Source organism: Hemitrygon akajei, chromosome 14 (assembly GCF_048418815.1).
Source record: "Hemitrygon akajei chromosome 14, sHemAka1.3, whole genome shotgun sequence".
NCBI classification, from domain to species: domain Eukaryota; kingdom Metazoa; phylum Chordata; class Chondrichthyes; order Myliobatiformes; family Dasyatidae; genus Hemitrygon; species Hemitrygon akajei.
Genome location: NC_133137.1, coordinates 50,948,377 through 50,965,749, shown reverse-complemented (window position 1 = coordinate 50,965,749; position 17,373 = coordinate 50,948,377). Strand labels below are relative to the sequence as shown.

The 17,373-nt window shown below is 41.4% G+C and overlaps 1 protein-coding gene across 3 annotated transcripts in view; it reads right to left on the bottom strand.

Moving 5' to 3' along the window:
* Positions 1-2,942: 2,942 nt before the first annotated feature.
* ints13 (integrator complex subunit 13) overlaps positions 2,943-17,373 on the bottom strand; it is an 89,634-nt gene continuing 75,203 nt past the window's right edge. For all 3 annotated transcript variants that reach the window (XM_073066044.1, XM_073066046.1, XM_073066047.1), the window contains 4 exons: positions 11,670-11,900; positions 7,433-7,572; positions 3,990-4,125; positions 2,943-3,244 (listed from right to left, as the gene is read on the bottom strand). In XM_073066044.1, coding sequence (XP_072922145.1) covers positions 3,205-3,244; positions 3,990-4,125; positions 7,433-7,572; positions 11,670-11,900 — 547 coding nt within the window. In that variant the 3' untranslated portion in view covers positions 2,943-3,204. The remainder of the gene's footprint in view (positions 3,245-3,989; positions 4,126-7,432; positions 7,573-11,669; positions 11,901-17,373) is intronic.

Sequence of the window (17,373 nt, the reverse complement as noted above, 5' to 3'; positions counted from 1 at the left end):
GAACTACAACAATTGTTCATCCCAGTTTGGCAAAAGAATAAACCAGGGAAGGTAGTGCATCCGTGGCTGACAAGGGAAATTAGGGATAGTATCAAGTCCAAAGAAGAAACATATAAATTAGCAAAAAAAAGCGGCACACCTGAGGACTGGGAGAAATTCAGAGACCAGCAGAGACAAAGGGCTTAATTAGGAAAGAGAAAAAAGATTATGAGAGAAAGCTGGCAGGGAACATAAAAACTGACTGTAAAAGCTTTTATAGATACGTGAAAAGAAAAAGATTGGTCAAGACAAATGTAGGTCCTTTACAGTCAGAAACAGGTGAATTGATCATAGGGAACAAAGACATGGCAGACAAATTGAATAACTACTTTGGTTCTGTCTTCACTAAGGAGGACATAAATAATCTTCCGGAAATAGGAAGGGACCGAGGGTCTAGTGAGATGGAGGAACTGAAGGAAATACATGTTAGTAGGGAAGTGGTGTAAGGTAAATTGAAGGGATTAAAGGCAGATAAATCCCCAGGGCCAGATGGTCTGCATCCCAGAGTGCTTAAGGAAGTAGCCCAAGAAATAGTGGATGCATTAGTGATAATTTTTCAAAACTCCTTAGATTCTGGATTAGTTCCTGAGGATTGGAGGATGGCTAATGAATTCCCACTTTTTAAAAAAGGAGAGAGAGAGAAACCGGGGAATTATAGACCGGTTAGTCTGACATTGGTGGTGGGGAAAATGCTAGAGTCGGTTATCAAAGATGTGATAACAGCACATTTGGAAAGAGGTAAAATCATCGGACAAAGTCAGCATGCATTTATGAAAGGAAAATCATGTCTGACGAATCTTATAGAATTTTTTGAAGATGTAACTGGTAGAGTGGATAGGGGAGAACCAGTGGATGTGGTATATTTAGATTTTCAAAAGGCTTTTGACAAGGTTCCACACAGGAGATTAGTGTGCAAACTTAAAGCACATGGTATTGGGGGTATGGTATTGATGTGGATAGAGAATTGGTTGGCAGACAGGAAGCAAAGAGTGGGAGTAAACGGGACCTTTTCAGAATGGCAGGCAGTGACTAGTGGGGTACCGCAAGGCTCAGTGCTGGGACCCCAGTTGTTTACGATATATATTAATGATTTAGACGAGGGAATTAAATGCAGCATCTCCAAGTTTGCGGATGACACGAAGCTGGGTGGCGGTGTTAGCTGTGAGGAGGATGCTAAGAGGATGCAGGGTGACTTGGACAGGTTAGGTGAGTGGGCAAATTCATGGCAGATGCAATTTAATGTGGATAAATGTGAGGTTATCCATTTTGGTTGCAAGAACAGGAAAACAGATTATTATCTGAACGGTGGCCGATTAGGAAATGGGGAGATGCACCGAGACCTGGGTGTCATTGTACACCAGTCATTGAAGGTGGGCATGCAGGTACAGCAGGCGGTGAAAAAGGCAAATGGTATGTTGGCATTCATAGCAAAAGGATTTGAGTACAGGAGCAGGGAGGTTCTACTGCAGTTGTACAAGGCCTTGGTGAGACCGCACCTAGAATATTGTGTGCAGTTTTGGTCCCCTAATCTGAGGAAAGACATTCTTGCCATAGAGGGAGTACAGAGAAGGTTCACCAGATTGATTCCTGGGATGGCAGGACTTTCATATGAAGAAAGACTGGATCGACTAGGCTTATACTCACTGGAATTTAGAAGATTGAGGGGGGATCTTATTGAAACGTATAAAATTCTAAAGGGATTGGACAGGCTAGATGCAGGAAGATTGTTTCCGATGTTGGGGAAGTCCAGAACGAGGGGGTCACAGTTTAAGGATAAAGGGGAAGCCTTTTAGGACCGAGATGAGGAAAAACTTCTTCACACAGAGAATGGTGAATCTGTGGAATTCTCTGCCACAGGAAACAGTTGAGGCCGGTTCATTGGCTATATTTAAGAGGAAGTTAGATATGGCCCTTGTGGCTAAAGGGATCAGGGGGTATGGAGAGAAAGCAGGTACAGATGTTCCAGATGCTGGGAGAGTTCAGTACCAGAGGGCATGGTTTGAGAATAAGGGGTAGGTCATTTAGGACAGAGTTAAGGAAAAACTTCTTCTCCCAGAGAGTTGTGGGAGTCTGGAATGCACTGCCTCGGAAGGCAGTGGAGGCCAATTCTCTGGATGCTTTCAAGAAGGAGCTAGATAGGTATCTTATGGATAGGGGAATCAAGGGATATGGGGACAAGACAGGAACCGGGTATTGATAGTAGATGATCAGCCATGATCTCAGAATGGTGGTGCAAGCTCGAAGGGCCGAATGGTCTACTTCTGCACCTATTGTCTATTGTCTACAGGGTTCTGAGTTGGATGATCAGCCATGATCATACTGAATGGCGGTGCAGGCTCGAAGGGCTGAATGGCCTACTCCTGCACCTATTTTCTATGTTTCTATTCAGGTTGATACTGAGAACCTCAGTGCCACACACTGGGAGCACACTTCGGTCCTGCATAAGCAGAAGGAGCTCACCACTTTGTAAACCACTCACTCAATCATTCCAAAAGCCATCTCCTGTTCCACTGTGGAAGAGCCTGCAGTTCCCAGACTGACCTCATCAGCCACTCCAGAACCCACAAAACCAGACTCAAATTACTTCTTCATCCTGAGGAATTGCCAAAACAAGATGACAATGGGTTGTAGGACTGCTAAACAACTGTCCTTCACATGACCCCAGTGCTCCATCAAGATTAATACCCTTTAAAGGAGCCAAACTATTCACAAGCTGTGAATCATCAGAAAGCATCTAAATGGACAGAAAGTACATCAGCTAATCCCAAAACCAAAGATAAATTTGGGGAACTACTTTCAGTAACAAAGTGGGAAGTTAAATGTAGTACAACGGCAAACTACCTTATGAGATATAGTGTGTGGCTGTAGAATATGCTCAAGAACAATTCTAACAAACAGAAAAATTAAATGTGTAGAAGCATAATGTTTATTTTTTAATCAATGTAATAAGTCTAAAAATGTTGACAAATTTCATAGTAAAAAATGACAACAAAGTAAACTTCTTGATCCAGCTTGAAAATTTCATACAGTTTGTCACAAGTCTCTCAACAGGTGCATTTTGGGAGGTCATGCTCAATTTTCTTTAAATACTTCAGGTTTGTAAATTACAAAAATAGCATGCCAACTGACTAGGCACTTTTGAAGCAGCTTGGTTGAAGCTTCTCCTTACTGCCTGCTGGCTTTACCATTTTCGTGTGTATCCATTCTATGAGACACAAAGGAGCAAAATACAATGACACCACGTCACAAAGAAATGAGCTCATATTACAGCATACAATATTTTATAATAGTTAATAATCTGGCACACTTGGGATTTGGTAATGCCAGACCAACAGATTCCCATATATTGCTATATTCCTAATGACAAACTACAAATTTCTAATTCATCAGTTTTAAAGTTTTACATACTAATATACTTAAGAACTTTTTTTTAAAAGCTATTATTAATGCTTTTTGAGATAGTGATTTAGATGCATATCATATTTTTTACTGAGTTAAGTATTGTATGTAATTAGTTTTGCTACAACAAGTGTATGGGACATTGGAAAAAAGTTGAATTTCCCCATGGGGATGAATAAAGTATCTATCTATCTATCTTTCCCAAGAAGCTGGTATTTAAATGGAGTATGGTAATGAAACAGAGCACAGGAATGGGATCCCAGCGAGGTTATAGGGAGTGTGGGAATAGGGAGCCCCGGCAAGTTTAAAGGCAATAAGGGTATAGGGACAAACAGCGATCTAAGGGAGTGTGGGAATGGGAAATCCAGTAAATCAGTTGCCAAACCACTGCATTTTTGAACAGTGGTGTAAATTATTGGAGTTGACTCTATATAGTTTGTTACACTAATATAAAAAAACTTTAAAAGTCTTTGAGAACTTATTTAGCTTATTTTTTAACTATACAAAGAGCAACTCAAAATTTCTAAACCAATATAGAACATGCTACTGACCCGTTTTCCTCCTTGAGATGTTGGTACAATTCAGCTTTGTTGTTAATGGAACTCAAACGGCCAGCAAATTCCTGATGCTTTCTTGAATTTGCTGTATTGATCCTATTTGTCCAGAGAGTGAGCAAAGAGACTGGACCTGGAGATTGTTGTGACAGAAAGGAGAACAGATTTAAAGCAGGACAAATGCACACAAATGAGCCCTCTCATCCCTCAAACACAGTGGATTTTTATCTGTCTGTAATTTCAGAATTTTAAGTTTCAGCATATTCCCATCAGGAGAGGGTTGTATTTTGCTCTTCCAACTGCACCACTGTTCTGCCCTCAAAAGATGACATTAGAGACAGAGACAAGAGCAAGAGAGCCAGTAACCCATTCACTTGTATGAATTGGTCATCATCCCAATTTCTGTTCAATACATCACAATACCAGAAACTATGTAGTTAATACACTGCTCTTGCATCTGTGCACTTCCTGCTTAACACCCAACTTCCTATTTTGCAGTTCTGTAATATCAGTTTCAATGTTTTCTGGATTATATATTCCTGTACATATTTGTAAAGGAAATTGACGACTAAAAATATGATCCATTTTAAACATCCCCTTCCTCTAAAATGTCTTTACAGTGTTTTCCTGAAGCTCCATGTAAACTAAACCTTTACATGCTTTGCTTTGTGAACCATATGGGGAGGACATTAACAGACTTACTGATTGCATCACTGGCTACATCAACTTCTGTGTGGACACTTTAATACTATCAAGGACTGTTCGCTGCTTCCCTAACAGCAAACCATGGGTCTCCAGTGAACTAAAGGCTCTTCTCTTAGATCAGGAGACAAGGAGGAAATGAAATATGCAGAGGGAGCTAAAGGAGAAGATCAAGGTGGCTAAAGAAGAATATAGGACAGAGCTGGAGAACAAGCTTGAGCAGAAAAGCACACGGGAGATGTGGACAGGCATGAAGAAAGAACATCACTGGCTACAATCAGCCTAGCTGTTGAGCCTCAGAATGCAGCCATGAATGAGTTAAAACTGATTCTTCAACAGGTTTGACAACTGCCCTCCTCAGCACACCAGTCCAGGTGCCAAGGTGCCCAATACTCCCTAAGCAGCAATGCCTCCTCTCCTCCCTCCAGTTTCACACAAGGATGAACAACATAGGCTACCACTGTCTACATCCCCTCCTTGCTCTGCACCTACCATCCACACCGCCACATACTACTTGCCATCGTCCTGATCTTCATCCACACTCCCCAGCCCCCATCTTCCACCAACTTCCCAGTCGTCATGGACTCACCTTCACTACTGAGCAGGTGAGAAGGACTCTGGGGAAACTCAGACACTGCAGAACATTGGGACCAGACAGTGCAAACCACAGGGTCCTGAAGGAGTGTGCTGAGCAGCTGTGTGGAGTTCTCCAGAGCATTTTCAATCCGAGTCTCAGCCTGGAAAGGGTCTCGACTGTGGAAAACATCATGTGTGGTCCCAGTACCCAAGAAGGGCCACAACCAAAAGTCCTCACACATCATGAAGACCCTAGAGAGGCTGGTCCTGGCTCACTTCCGACCCCTGGTCAGATCAGTTCTCGATCCCCTGCAGTTTCCCTACACTGGAGTCGATGAAGCTGTCATCTACCTGCTGGACAGAGCCTACTCCCATTTGGCACTGTGAGGGTCATGTTTTTTTGATTTCTCAAGTGCCTTCAATACCATACAGCCCTCAAAGCTCTGTTCAGTGCAGAATGGCACTTCCATAAGTCCTGGATAATGGACCACAGTTTGTGCAGCTTCTGAGCAGTGTATAGCAATGCATGGCTATAAGCAGCACTGGGGCCCCACAGGGAATCATCTGCAGCTCAACATCAGTAAGACAAAGGAGATGGTGATACACTTCAGGAAGTCTAAGCTTGCACTGCTCCCTGTTACTATTGATGGTGAGGACATGGATATGCTGAGGATCTACAAGTACCTGGGGGTACACCTGGATGACAGACTTGAGTGGAGCACCAACCCAGAGGCTGTGTACAGAAAGGGCCAGAGTTACGTCTACTTCCTGAGGGGTCCTTTGGAGTATGTAGACCTCTCCTTCACATGTTCTACCAGTCTGTTGTCTCCAATACAATCTTCTAGGTGGTGATGTGCTGGGGCAATGGCATCAACATGGGTGATGCCAACAGTCTCAATAAACTGATGTGAAAGGCTGGCTCTGTTATAGGAGTCAAACTGGACACACTGGAGGCTGTGGTAGAACAAAGGACCCTATGGAAAATCCTGGCAATTCTGGACAATGTTTCTCACTCTCTGCATGCCACCTTGGCTGAAGAGAGGAGCACTTACAGTAATAGACTAAGACAACTGCACTGCTCCAAAGAGCGCTATATGAGGTCATTCTTGCTCTCAGCCATTAGGCTCTGTAATGAGTCAACCTATAGCTGGGGAAGTGATGACCCACTGCTGTCTGAAGTAACATTTTTCATTCTTTCTTATTTCTCTTCTAATATTTGTAATTTTGCATATCTGGGCATTTGTAATGCTACTGTGACACTGTAATTTCCTTTGGGATCAATAAAGTATCTATCTACCTATAACTTTATAATGCATTTTTATATACAGTGGATTCTGGTTAATTGGGACAAATCAGGACCAGTACATCTTGGCCCAATTAAGTAGCTGCCCCAATTAGCCAAAGTTTCATGGAAATAGTTAAAAAGGATAAGAAACAAATCAATTTTAATTGAGTCAACAAATTATGTATTTAAATGAAATACAGAACAATACACTATAATACTGTAAAACTATGTATTAGTTCTTAATAGTTATGGACAGAGGAATTGTATGCTGCCATGAGCTTTTGATTGACTGTAAATGACCAAAATCAATGCAGGCACCTAGTGCAGATAATGGAATGCCTTCATACAATGTTTTCAACAAATGCATCCTCCAAATCTTAATTTTCATTGTAATATTCAAACTGATTATATCTTTAAATTATTCATAGTTCCTAACTTGAAGTAATGAAATCATTTCAATTTCACTCCTGCCATCTCTCGCACCTCCAAACCTGAATGCTTGAAATCGTGGTGAGTAAAACAGTTCCGAGTTGTCTTATTGCTTATTTCTTAGCAACTACCAGTGACAAAAATCACTGCTTTTTGAACACAAACTTACACTATTTAAAAACTTTTCGTATCAAGTACAGTGTAGTGTCTAACGATCACATAAGTGCAAGTGACTGACGCCAGTTAGAAACTGTTCAGTATCTGTCTCCTATCCCAATTGAGCATCATGGTGTCCCAAATAAACAAAGGGAATCTTGGTTATTTTCTTCATTAGTTTCTGTTCCTTAATAGTTGCCCCAAAGATGGTCCAATCAACTGGAATCCACTGTGATGTCACACTTAAATGACATATTAAGTACCTGCTGCTTTAAATACGAAGTCAACTCACCTTTAACCTTCTCTACAGGCTGTGTTTCTCCTACGCTAACCCGTGGTTTTTTGTTCAGTGGTTCAGGGGAGTCAGGAGAGTCTTTGATTATCTCAGCTTCAGCCACTTCATCTTTTTCTCGTTCCAGTGCTCCCTTTTGTCTTTACAAATAAATTCAAACTTTCATTAATTAGTGTACAGATAAGATTAAATTGTGTTACCGTTCACATTTCACTGTGAATGTTAACACAATTCACTCCTGTCAATGTGAAATTGCGGTAAATGTACACTAAACGGGTGTAGAATCAGAGAACCTGTATGTTACAATGGAGGAGAAATAGGTCAAACCCTAATAATGACATTGCTAAGGATTGAACAGAAGCTGGCAGATGACAATATGTTTTTAAGATTTGGCCAAAATTTATTTAATGCTCCTCACTCCTGAAAGACTATAACCACATGGTATTAGAGTGCTGACACATGCAGGCATAGTATTTTTCCCAAATGCTATCCATATATTCTTTGTGTTTACAACAAAACATCAACTTTCTCAGACCTCTTTTTTGACACATTTTTACAAATTATCATTTCAAAACCATCAATTGGAGTTTAATCTTAGTTTCTCGATTATTAATCTGCTACTTAGGTAATGGTGACCTAAAATGTTTCTCAGAGTAGCAAGCTTGACCTAATACTAGGCATTACTTTAACAGAGGCTATATACTTGTCCTGATCCCAAGCATACGGGAACAAATAAGAGCGATGGGGCCAAAATGGGGCACAGCAAGATATCTGTAAGAGAATGCTGCCAACAGGCACTTTCCAGGCTACAGAGTGTGTGCTGAGAGATGCACTGAAGCTCAGTGCAGCCAATGCAAAGGCTGTGTGGGAAAGGACCACAGTCTAGGCTCCTTTCGCTTCTGCACATGAAGGGACTGAGTTGTATGGGGATGCCCCTCAAACACAAAGCAGTTTATCACCTTGGGGCTGCATAAAGGGTATGGTGTTATGGTTTTAAAATATAAATTAAGACTAGTGAATGCATTGACCATGAAGATATACAACCGTTTCTTCTTTTGTTTTTATTTATCATGAATAAAGTTTATTTTTGAACTATATACGAAGAATGAAGGAGCAGATAGTTTAAAAAAATGCAGCAAGTACAAGTTCTTTCTCATCATTTCAAATTCTCAGAAATATTTTCCCTCGTGCTCCACGTTATGTGGTTAATTCCTATTAGTCTTCAGGGAAGTAGGAACGGAGTGTGAACACTGCTTTGTTAGTTTCTGAAGAAGAGGTAGTCGCACAGCCTCTGTTCCAACTCCAGATATATTCTAATGTAGCTCAAGGTACCTTAGAGTGCTGTACCCTTACAGGTGAACAGAAACACTGAAACAAATGGCTTACAGCAGAAGCAATGATATTACTGTAATTTAATCTACTTTAAATATTGGATTACTTATACATTCTTTAGTTAGAACGTATTAATCTCCTTGTGAATGACCATATCTTAACAATGCTCTATTGATCAGGTAACGGGCCTGTATTGTGCTGTTGGTTTTCTATGTTTCTATTGCAGGGGCTAGTCATTCTGCAGTTCTTGTCCAGGCATCTTTTACTGGAGCAAGGTGCATTATAGGTATGTGTGCTCTATATATTTGGCATACTGACAGGACATACATCAAGAACGCAAACACGAGGAAATCTACAGATGCTGGAAATTCAAGTAACACACAGAAAATGCTGGTGAAACGCAGCAGGCCAGGCAGCATCTACAGGAAGAAGTACAGTCAATGTTTTGGGCCGAGACCCTTCGTCAGGAGTCCTGATAAAGGGTCTTGGCCTGAAACGTCGACTGTACTTCTTCCTATAAATGCTGCCTGGCCTGATGCGTTCCACCAGCATTTTGTGTGTGTTGCACATACATCAAGACCTTGTTTTCTGCAAGGAATAGGGGCAGGTAGTAAAACATGCAAAAAACATGAAAAATTATCATTGAAAAGTAAGAAAAATGCAAAACAAAAGGCATCTTTCTTTCTAACAAATACAACCTTAAATGAACATAAATCTACTCTAAAAGTGGTAAGAGTAAAAATCTAGTCTAAAAGTGTTATCTGAAATGAATAAAAACACCAAAATACTTAAAAGGAAATTCTGTGATATCCACACACTCGAGACTTTGAACTGGCAGATTTTCTGGGCTATTGAATATTATTTAATATATTTCATATTAATATATTCTATATAATATTATAATATATATTATTAATATGACACACTATTAATTCCTTTTTAAAAATATGCCAATACAGTATAACCTATTTTCCTATGAACCTGGGTGTTCCGTTTGTTGAGCTTCGGGATTTCTGAATAGTCATATTGGAATGTTATTACATTACTAAGAACTTTCATTGAATGTACTGACACTTAGAAGTGATTGATTTTGAAATCACAATTTGCAACTGTTCAAACATTTTGGTCTCGACCCAATTTGTTTACTCTGCCCCGAGCTCTCATTCCCCCTATCTCCCAAAAACATATTAGCTTTATTTCTAACCCTTCCCAGTTTAATAAGAAAAATCATCAGTCTGAAACATTAACGTATCTTTTCTCTTCACACACAGTCCCTGATCAGCTGAATTTTCCCAGAATTGTCTGCTTTTACTTTAAATTGCCAACTAGTCCCCTTTGGGCAACATGACTGGAAAGGTTAAACAGGATGAAATAACCTACTCAAAGATATTTTTGTCTACAATATAATGGAAGTTATGTAAAACAAATCATTTTATTTAAAAAAGAGATTGAACAGGAGTATTTTAAAATAAAAGTAATCCCAAATTTAGAGTCAATGAGAAGTAGAGCACAGAAGCAGGCCATTTGGCCCATCTAGTCCATGTGGACACCAGACACCTGTACAATGTACTGTGTATGTTAATCCAAATGGCTTCTTTGGTTTGCTAGAGTAGGAATGCTTTTATGTTTGATAAGTGTTTTCTCTCACAGTTGTTTAGCTTTGGACTTGCTGATATGGGGATTGTATTCATTTGTTAACCAATGGGGAATGTTATTTTGTCTTGTGAGGCTGGGAGCTTGAGGGTTTTGCGGTCTTTTCGGGGAGGCGGGAAGGAGATGCCCAGGAAGGTGGACGTGCGCTGCACTGCTCGGTCGACCACCGGGGGTGGTCCCAGGTGCAAGGACGTGGAGGTCGGAGGAAAGTGACGAGGGGTCAAATGGTTCGATGGTTGAGCTCCAACGATGTGCACTAAACTGACTGAACTTTGATAAGTTGGTGCCTTTTACTTTATTTTCTTTTCCTTCATATATACTGTATTGCATAGTACTCTTTTAGTTTTAGTAAAATCTTTAAAGTGTATACCATAATGGTATCTGGTGTGAGTTTGATATTGTGTGTGTACGTGCGGCATAAACTTAATTCACACAGCACCTGCGTATACGGGAGGTGGAGATGGTGAGTGGCTGGATCTCCTTTTCCCCTAGACATATACCAGCCTGTTGGGTAAGTGTTACACACCATTTAAATTCCCTACTCCTATTGATTTGCACCAGGATCCTAGCCTTCGATAACCCTACCATCCATGTACCTATACAAACTTCTCAAACGTTTAATCGAGCTCGCAAGCACCACTTGTGTTGGCAGATCGTTCCATACTCTCATGGTACACTGAGTGAAGAAATTTCCCCTCATGTTCCCTTTAAACTTTTCACCTTTCACCCTTAACCCATGACCTCTGGCTGTCATCCCACCCAACCTCAGTGGAGAAAGTCTGTTTGCATTTACTCTATCTACACACCTTAGTTTTGTATACCTCCAAAATCTTCTCTCAGTCCTCTACGTTCTAAGGAATACAGTCCTAATCTACTCCATCTTTCTTTATTATGCAGGTCCTCCAGGCCCAGCAACACCCTTGTAAATTTTCTCTGTACTCTTTCAAACTTATGAACATCTTCCCTGTAGGTAGGTGACCAAAATTGCACACAATACTCTAAGTTACGCCTCACCAACGTCAACATAACGTCCCAGCTCCTGCACTCAATACCTTGATTTATGAAGGCCAATGTGCCAAAAAAGCTTTCTTTATGAATTACTTATGTACCTGCATTTCCAGATCCCTTTGTTTTATCACACTTCTCAGTGCCCTACGTTCACTGTATAGGGCACCAAGAAATTATTTGTTTCTCCTCTTAGTAGAGCATTCTATTGACTTCCATAGCCTCTTCATTTAGATAATGCACTCACCGTTCAGAATCTTGCCAGGATTTGTCAGACTCGTATTCCTTTGCTGATTTTTCAGATTTATCTTCTTTATCTTCTCTTTTCCTCCGAGTCTTTTTGCGCTCCTCCTCTTCCGGAGGCTTGCTCCGACAGGCCAGCAAGCATTCCAGTACACGCTGATGTTTCTCAGAGTTATTTAAGTGCGCCCTTACAAGGGTTTCTAACTCATTCCACATTACCCTGTATTGTTCATCCCTGTAAGAGAAAGGGTTCAGAATACATGACAATGCAACAAGACAATGATCCAAAAGGCAAGAGTAAATCAACAATTGAATGGTTGAAAAAGAAGAACATTTGTGTTTTGGAATGGCCAAGTCAAAGTCCTGACCTTAATTCTATAGCAATGTTCTAGAAGAAAATGAAGCAAGCAGTTTGGAAGCCCACCACATCTCAGAGCTGAAGCTGTTTTATAAGGAGGAATGGCCTAAAATTCCTCTAAGCCGATGTGCAGGACTGATCAACAGTACTGGAAACGTTTGATTGAAGTTATTGCTGCACAAGGGGCGGTGGGGGTGGGGGTCCACACCAATTACTGAAAGCAAAGGTTCACATACTTTTTCCAACAAGAGCATGCAACATTGGATCATTCTTCTCAATAAATAAATAAATAACTATGATTTTTCTTCTGGTATTTACTTAATTGTGTGCTCCATCTAGTTTTAGAACTTTATGTGAAGATCTGATCACATTTTAGGTCATACTTATGCAGAAATAGATAAAATTCTAGCACCACTGTATTGCCTTGAACCACTGCTTTCCAGAAATGGTGGCAAATGTTCAGAGACGCAAAACTATTTCTACCTCAACAATACTTTGGGTACACTGGCTTTAACATGAACTGTTTTTTATGTCACCTATGTTAACACTCTGAGTCCTGATTAGAATGGAGATATTGGAAAAATATCGTTTCAATTTATGAAACCTATCTCTCTTCACCAACTTTTGTCTGATGAAAGAATCAGTTTCAATGGAATTGGAATTTGGCTATTATTGTCTGATGTACTGAGATACAGTGAAGAGCTTGTCTTGGATACTGTTCCTAAGATGAGATCACTACATAGTACATTTGTACAACAAGGTAAAACAATAGCAATACAGAATAAAGTGTAATGCAGGCAAACAATAATTGCAAGATCATAACAAGGTAGATTATGAGGTCAAATGTCCAATGTATCATAGTATGGAACTATTTACCGTAGATTCCGGATTTTAAGCCGCTACTTTTTTCCCCACATTTTGAACAGCTTTGAACTCTGCGGCCTTTAATACGGAGCAGCTAATGTATGATTTTTTTTCATGCCGCCAAAAACATTTTGCCTCGTAACAGTAGACCAATAAAATTGATGAGTAGTTCACAGAGGTCCAATGAAATTGTACGATAAATCAAGCGCACTTTCACAATTAAATTATTGTAAATCAGTCATTTGTACTCACCCTCATCAACATGGAAAACACTCGAAGAAAAGCATTGTGCTGCCTTTATGGCAGTTATTTAGTTTATAATATTTTCGCTTAGTAATTCATTTTCTAGTTAAAGTTAGAAGAGTTTTAACTATATTTGTTTTCTGTACTACATCGCGGGATGCTATGACGTCACACCCGGTTTCGCCGCGTCTTGTGGGAAAAATGCCGGTTTGCGATAAACGGGAAGGCGGGGGGGCGAGCGGCGGAGCGAAAACGCTGCTTTTAAGTTAAAGGCGATCAATAACTTTTCCTGGTAGGCTGCAGTATATATATTTTTTACCAGTCGTTAGGAGATATTGGAATGTTGTTCAGTAAAAAAGTATACGCAACGTATATTTAAAAGTAGCCGCGTTACAGGCACGGTTCGAAAAAAAGCATTTGCAATATGTATTTGTTTATGTTACCATATGGATTTAATTAAAAGTTAAAAAATCCTCACGTGTAATATCTTTTTGTGTAAATATCTCATATTACAACGTGGGACACCTGCGGCCGAAAATCCGGTGCGGCCTGTACAAGTAAAAAATTGATTTTCTTTCTAAAATTAGAGCCAGCGGCTTTTAATCAGGTGCGCTCTGTAGTCCGGAATCTACGGTAGTAATATTATAACAGGGTAGAAGCTGTCCTTGAGCCTGGTGATATGCATTTTCTGGCTTTTGTATCTTTAACTCAATGGAAGAATAGAGGAGAGAGAATGTCCCATGCAGGTGGAGATTTTGATTATCCTGGCTGTTTGTTGATGCAGCAAGTAATATAGACAGACAGAGTGCATAGAGGGGAGACTGGCTTTCCTGCTTAGCTAAGCTGTGTCCACAACTCTCTGTAGTTTTGTTTTGCAGTTTAAATTGAAGCAAGAGGCGGAGAGTGAAGTAGTAAAGGCATCTTGGAGAGAAGCCTTTTTTTTAAACTGATCGGGGAAAAGAGGCTAGACTGCGCAGGCATGTGACGTAGCGCACCAAAGGTTTAAAAAAAAAGACCGCCATATACAGCGGCCATCGTCGGAGAGGACCGAGTCAAAGTGAGATGGCTTTGGCTCAACAGGCTTCAGCGTGAACAGGCAGAGACGAGGGTAGGTTCCGGTAAGTTTTATTTTGTTTGTTTAGAGTAGAGAGAATGCCAGGCAGGATGTTGGTATGCTCCTCTTGCAGGATGTGGGAAGTCAGGGAGACCTCTGGTCTCCCTGACAACGACACCTGCAAGAAATGCATCCAATTGTAGCTCCTAACAAACCGCGTTAGGGAACTGGAGCAGGAGCTGGATGACCTCCGGATCATTCGGGAGAATGAGGAGTTTATAGATAGTAGCTACAGGGAGGCAGTTATGCCAAAGGAGCAGTGCACAGGTAATTGGGTTACCGTCTGGCGAGGGAAGAGGAAAGGGCAGGCAGAGCAGGGCTCCCCTGTGGCCATTCCCCTCAACAAGTATACCGATTTGGATACTGTTGGGGGGATGACTTACCTGGGACAAGCTGCGGAAGCCGGATCTCTGGCACTGAGTTTGGTTCTGCAGTGCAGAAGGGAGGGGGGAAGAAGAGAAGAGCGGTAGTGATAGGAGACTCGATAGTTAGAGGTACAGACAGGAGGTTCTGTGGTTGCGACAGGGACTCCTGGATGGTTTGTTGCCTCCCGGGTGCCAGAGTCAGCGAAGTCTCTGATCGCCAGCACCGCATTCTGAAATGGGAGGGTGAGCAGCCAGATGTCATGGTACACATCGGTACCAATGATGTAGGAAGAAAGAGTGAGGTCCTGAAGAGTGAGTATAGAGAGCTTGGTAGGAAGTTAAAAAGCAGGACCTTGAGGGTGGTAATCTCAGGATTGCTACCTGTGCCACGTGCTAGTGAGGGTAAGAATAGGATGCTCTGGAGGATGAGCATGTGGCTGAGGAACTGTTGTAGGGGGCAGGGCTTCAGATTTCGGGATCATTGGGACCTACGGGTTACACCTGAACTACAGGGGGACCAATATCCTTGCAGGGAGGCTAGTTAGTGCTTTGAGGACGGGGGGGGGGGGGGGGGGGGTTTAAACTAGACTTGCAGGGGGATGGGAACCACTGTGCCAGAGTAGATAGTGGAGCGGGGCTGAAAATAAATGATGTTAAAGTTTCATGCAAAGTCACAAATAGAAGGGTTGTGTGTGGTAGTAATAATCTTCTGAGGTGTGTCTATTTCAATGCAAGGAGTATTGTGGGGAAGGCTGACAAGCTGATGGCGTGAATTGACACTTGGAATTATGACATTGTAGCCATTAGTGAAACTTGGCTACAGGAGGGGCAGGACTGGCAGCTTAATGTTCCGGGGTTCCGATGTTTCAGATGTGATAGAGGCAGAGGGATGAAGGGTTGGGGGGGGGGGGCATTGCTAGTCAGGGAAAATGTTACAGCAGTGCTCAGGCAGGACGAATTAGAGGGCTTGTCTACTGAGGACATATGGGTGGAGCTGAGAAACAGGAAAGGTATGACCACATTAATGGGGTTGTATTATAGACCACCCAATAGTCAGCGAGAATTGGAGGAGCAAATCTGCAGAGCGATAGCAGACAATTGCAGAAAACATAAAGTTGTGATAGTAGGGGATTTTAATTTTCCACGTATTGATTGGGACTCCCATACAGTTAAAGATCTAGACGGGTTAGAGTTTGTAAAATGTGTTTGGGAAAGTTTTCTAAATCAATACATAGAGGTACCGACTAGAGAGGATGCAATATTAGGTCTCCTATTAGGAAACGAGTTAGGACTGGTGACGGAAGTGTATGTAGGGGAACACTTTGGCTCCAGTGATCATAACACCATTAGTTTCAACGATCATGGTTAAAGATAGATCTGGTCCTTGGGTTGAGGTTCTAAACTGGAAAAAGGCCAAATTTGAAGAAATGAGGAAGGATTAAAAAGCGTGGATTGGGACAGGTTGTTCTCTGGCAAGGATGTCGTTGGTAAGTGGGAGGCCTTCAAAGGAGAAATTTTGAGAGTGAAGAGTTTGTATGTTCCTGTCAGGATTAAAGGCAAAGTGAATAAGAATAAGGAACCTTGGTTCTCTCGGGATATTGGAACTCTGATAAAGAAGAAGAGAGAGAGACTTCTGGTAAGATGGCAATTGTTTAGCTGCTCCAAACTTTTGTTCAGTTACTGTCGCTATCTTTGCACTAAATGTCTCCATTTTTTAAACCTTAGTTAGGAATTTTTTTCGGTATCTCTTACTTGCCTGTGAACATATCTAACTTACAATGTCTAGCAAGAGTTCTAAATCCGGGAGAAAGGAAGCTACGGCTCTCTCAGATGAGACCCTGGCTGCGCTCGGAAAGCTCCGAGACGAAATTTTAAAGGAATTTAAAACCGCTTTCAAACAGTTGGAAGACAAACTGGATCGGATCAACAATAAAGTGGACAAACATGCCGAACACCTATCTCGCATCAATTCGACTTCCGAAGATTTAGAAAGTCGTGTTCGATACTTGGAGACTCTCTGTTCCAGCTTAGAGGCAAAATGTAACAAACTCCTTTCCAAAATGGTGGATCTCGAAAATCGCAGCAGACGCTGTAATCTTAGAATTCTTGGATTGCCAAAGGCCACCGAACAGGGACCAACCGTGAAGTTTTTCGCCAAGTTTCTCTGTGAGATATTTGGGAAAGATTTGCTTCCGAACCCGCCTGAGCTCGAACAGGCACAGAGTCTACGTTCCCCCCAGAATTCTGGACTCCCGCCCGCGACCAGTAATCTTGTGCTTCCATCAATACCAGGTAAAACACAGTCTGATTGTAGAGGCACGTCGCAGGGGGTCTTTTACTTTCCAGGATACAACCATTCGCTTTGTGGAAGATTTTGCACCCCAGACCTTAAAGATGCGCGCTGAGTTTAAAGGCGCAATGAAAGTGCTTTTTGATCGTGGTTTTAAACCCTCTCTTCGTACTCCTGCCGAATCAAGCTTAATACTGGAAAATACAAGTGGTTCAAATCAGTGAAGGAAGCTGAAGCATTTGTGGCAAGTCTTCCGGCTATCCAGTCATCTTCAGAATCCGATCGGACCTCCTAAAATGGTGGATAAGTACTCCTCGTAGTAAAATTACTTTTTCTGGACTCAGACTTTACTTGAATCACTCAGACATTATTCATTGAAACTCTAAGGGCTGTTGACAATCTCTCCCGGGATTTGGTGTGTGTGTAATCTATTTTTATTCTTGTAAAACTTTATCTACAGAGTTCTACAACTGA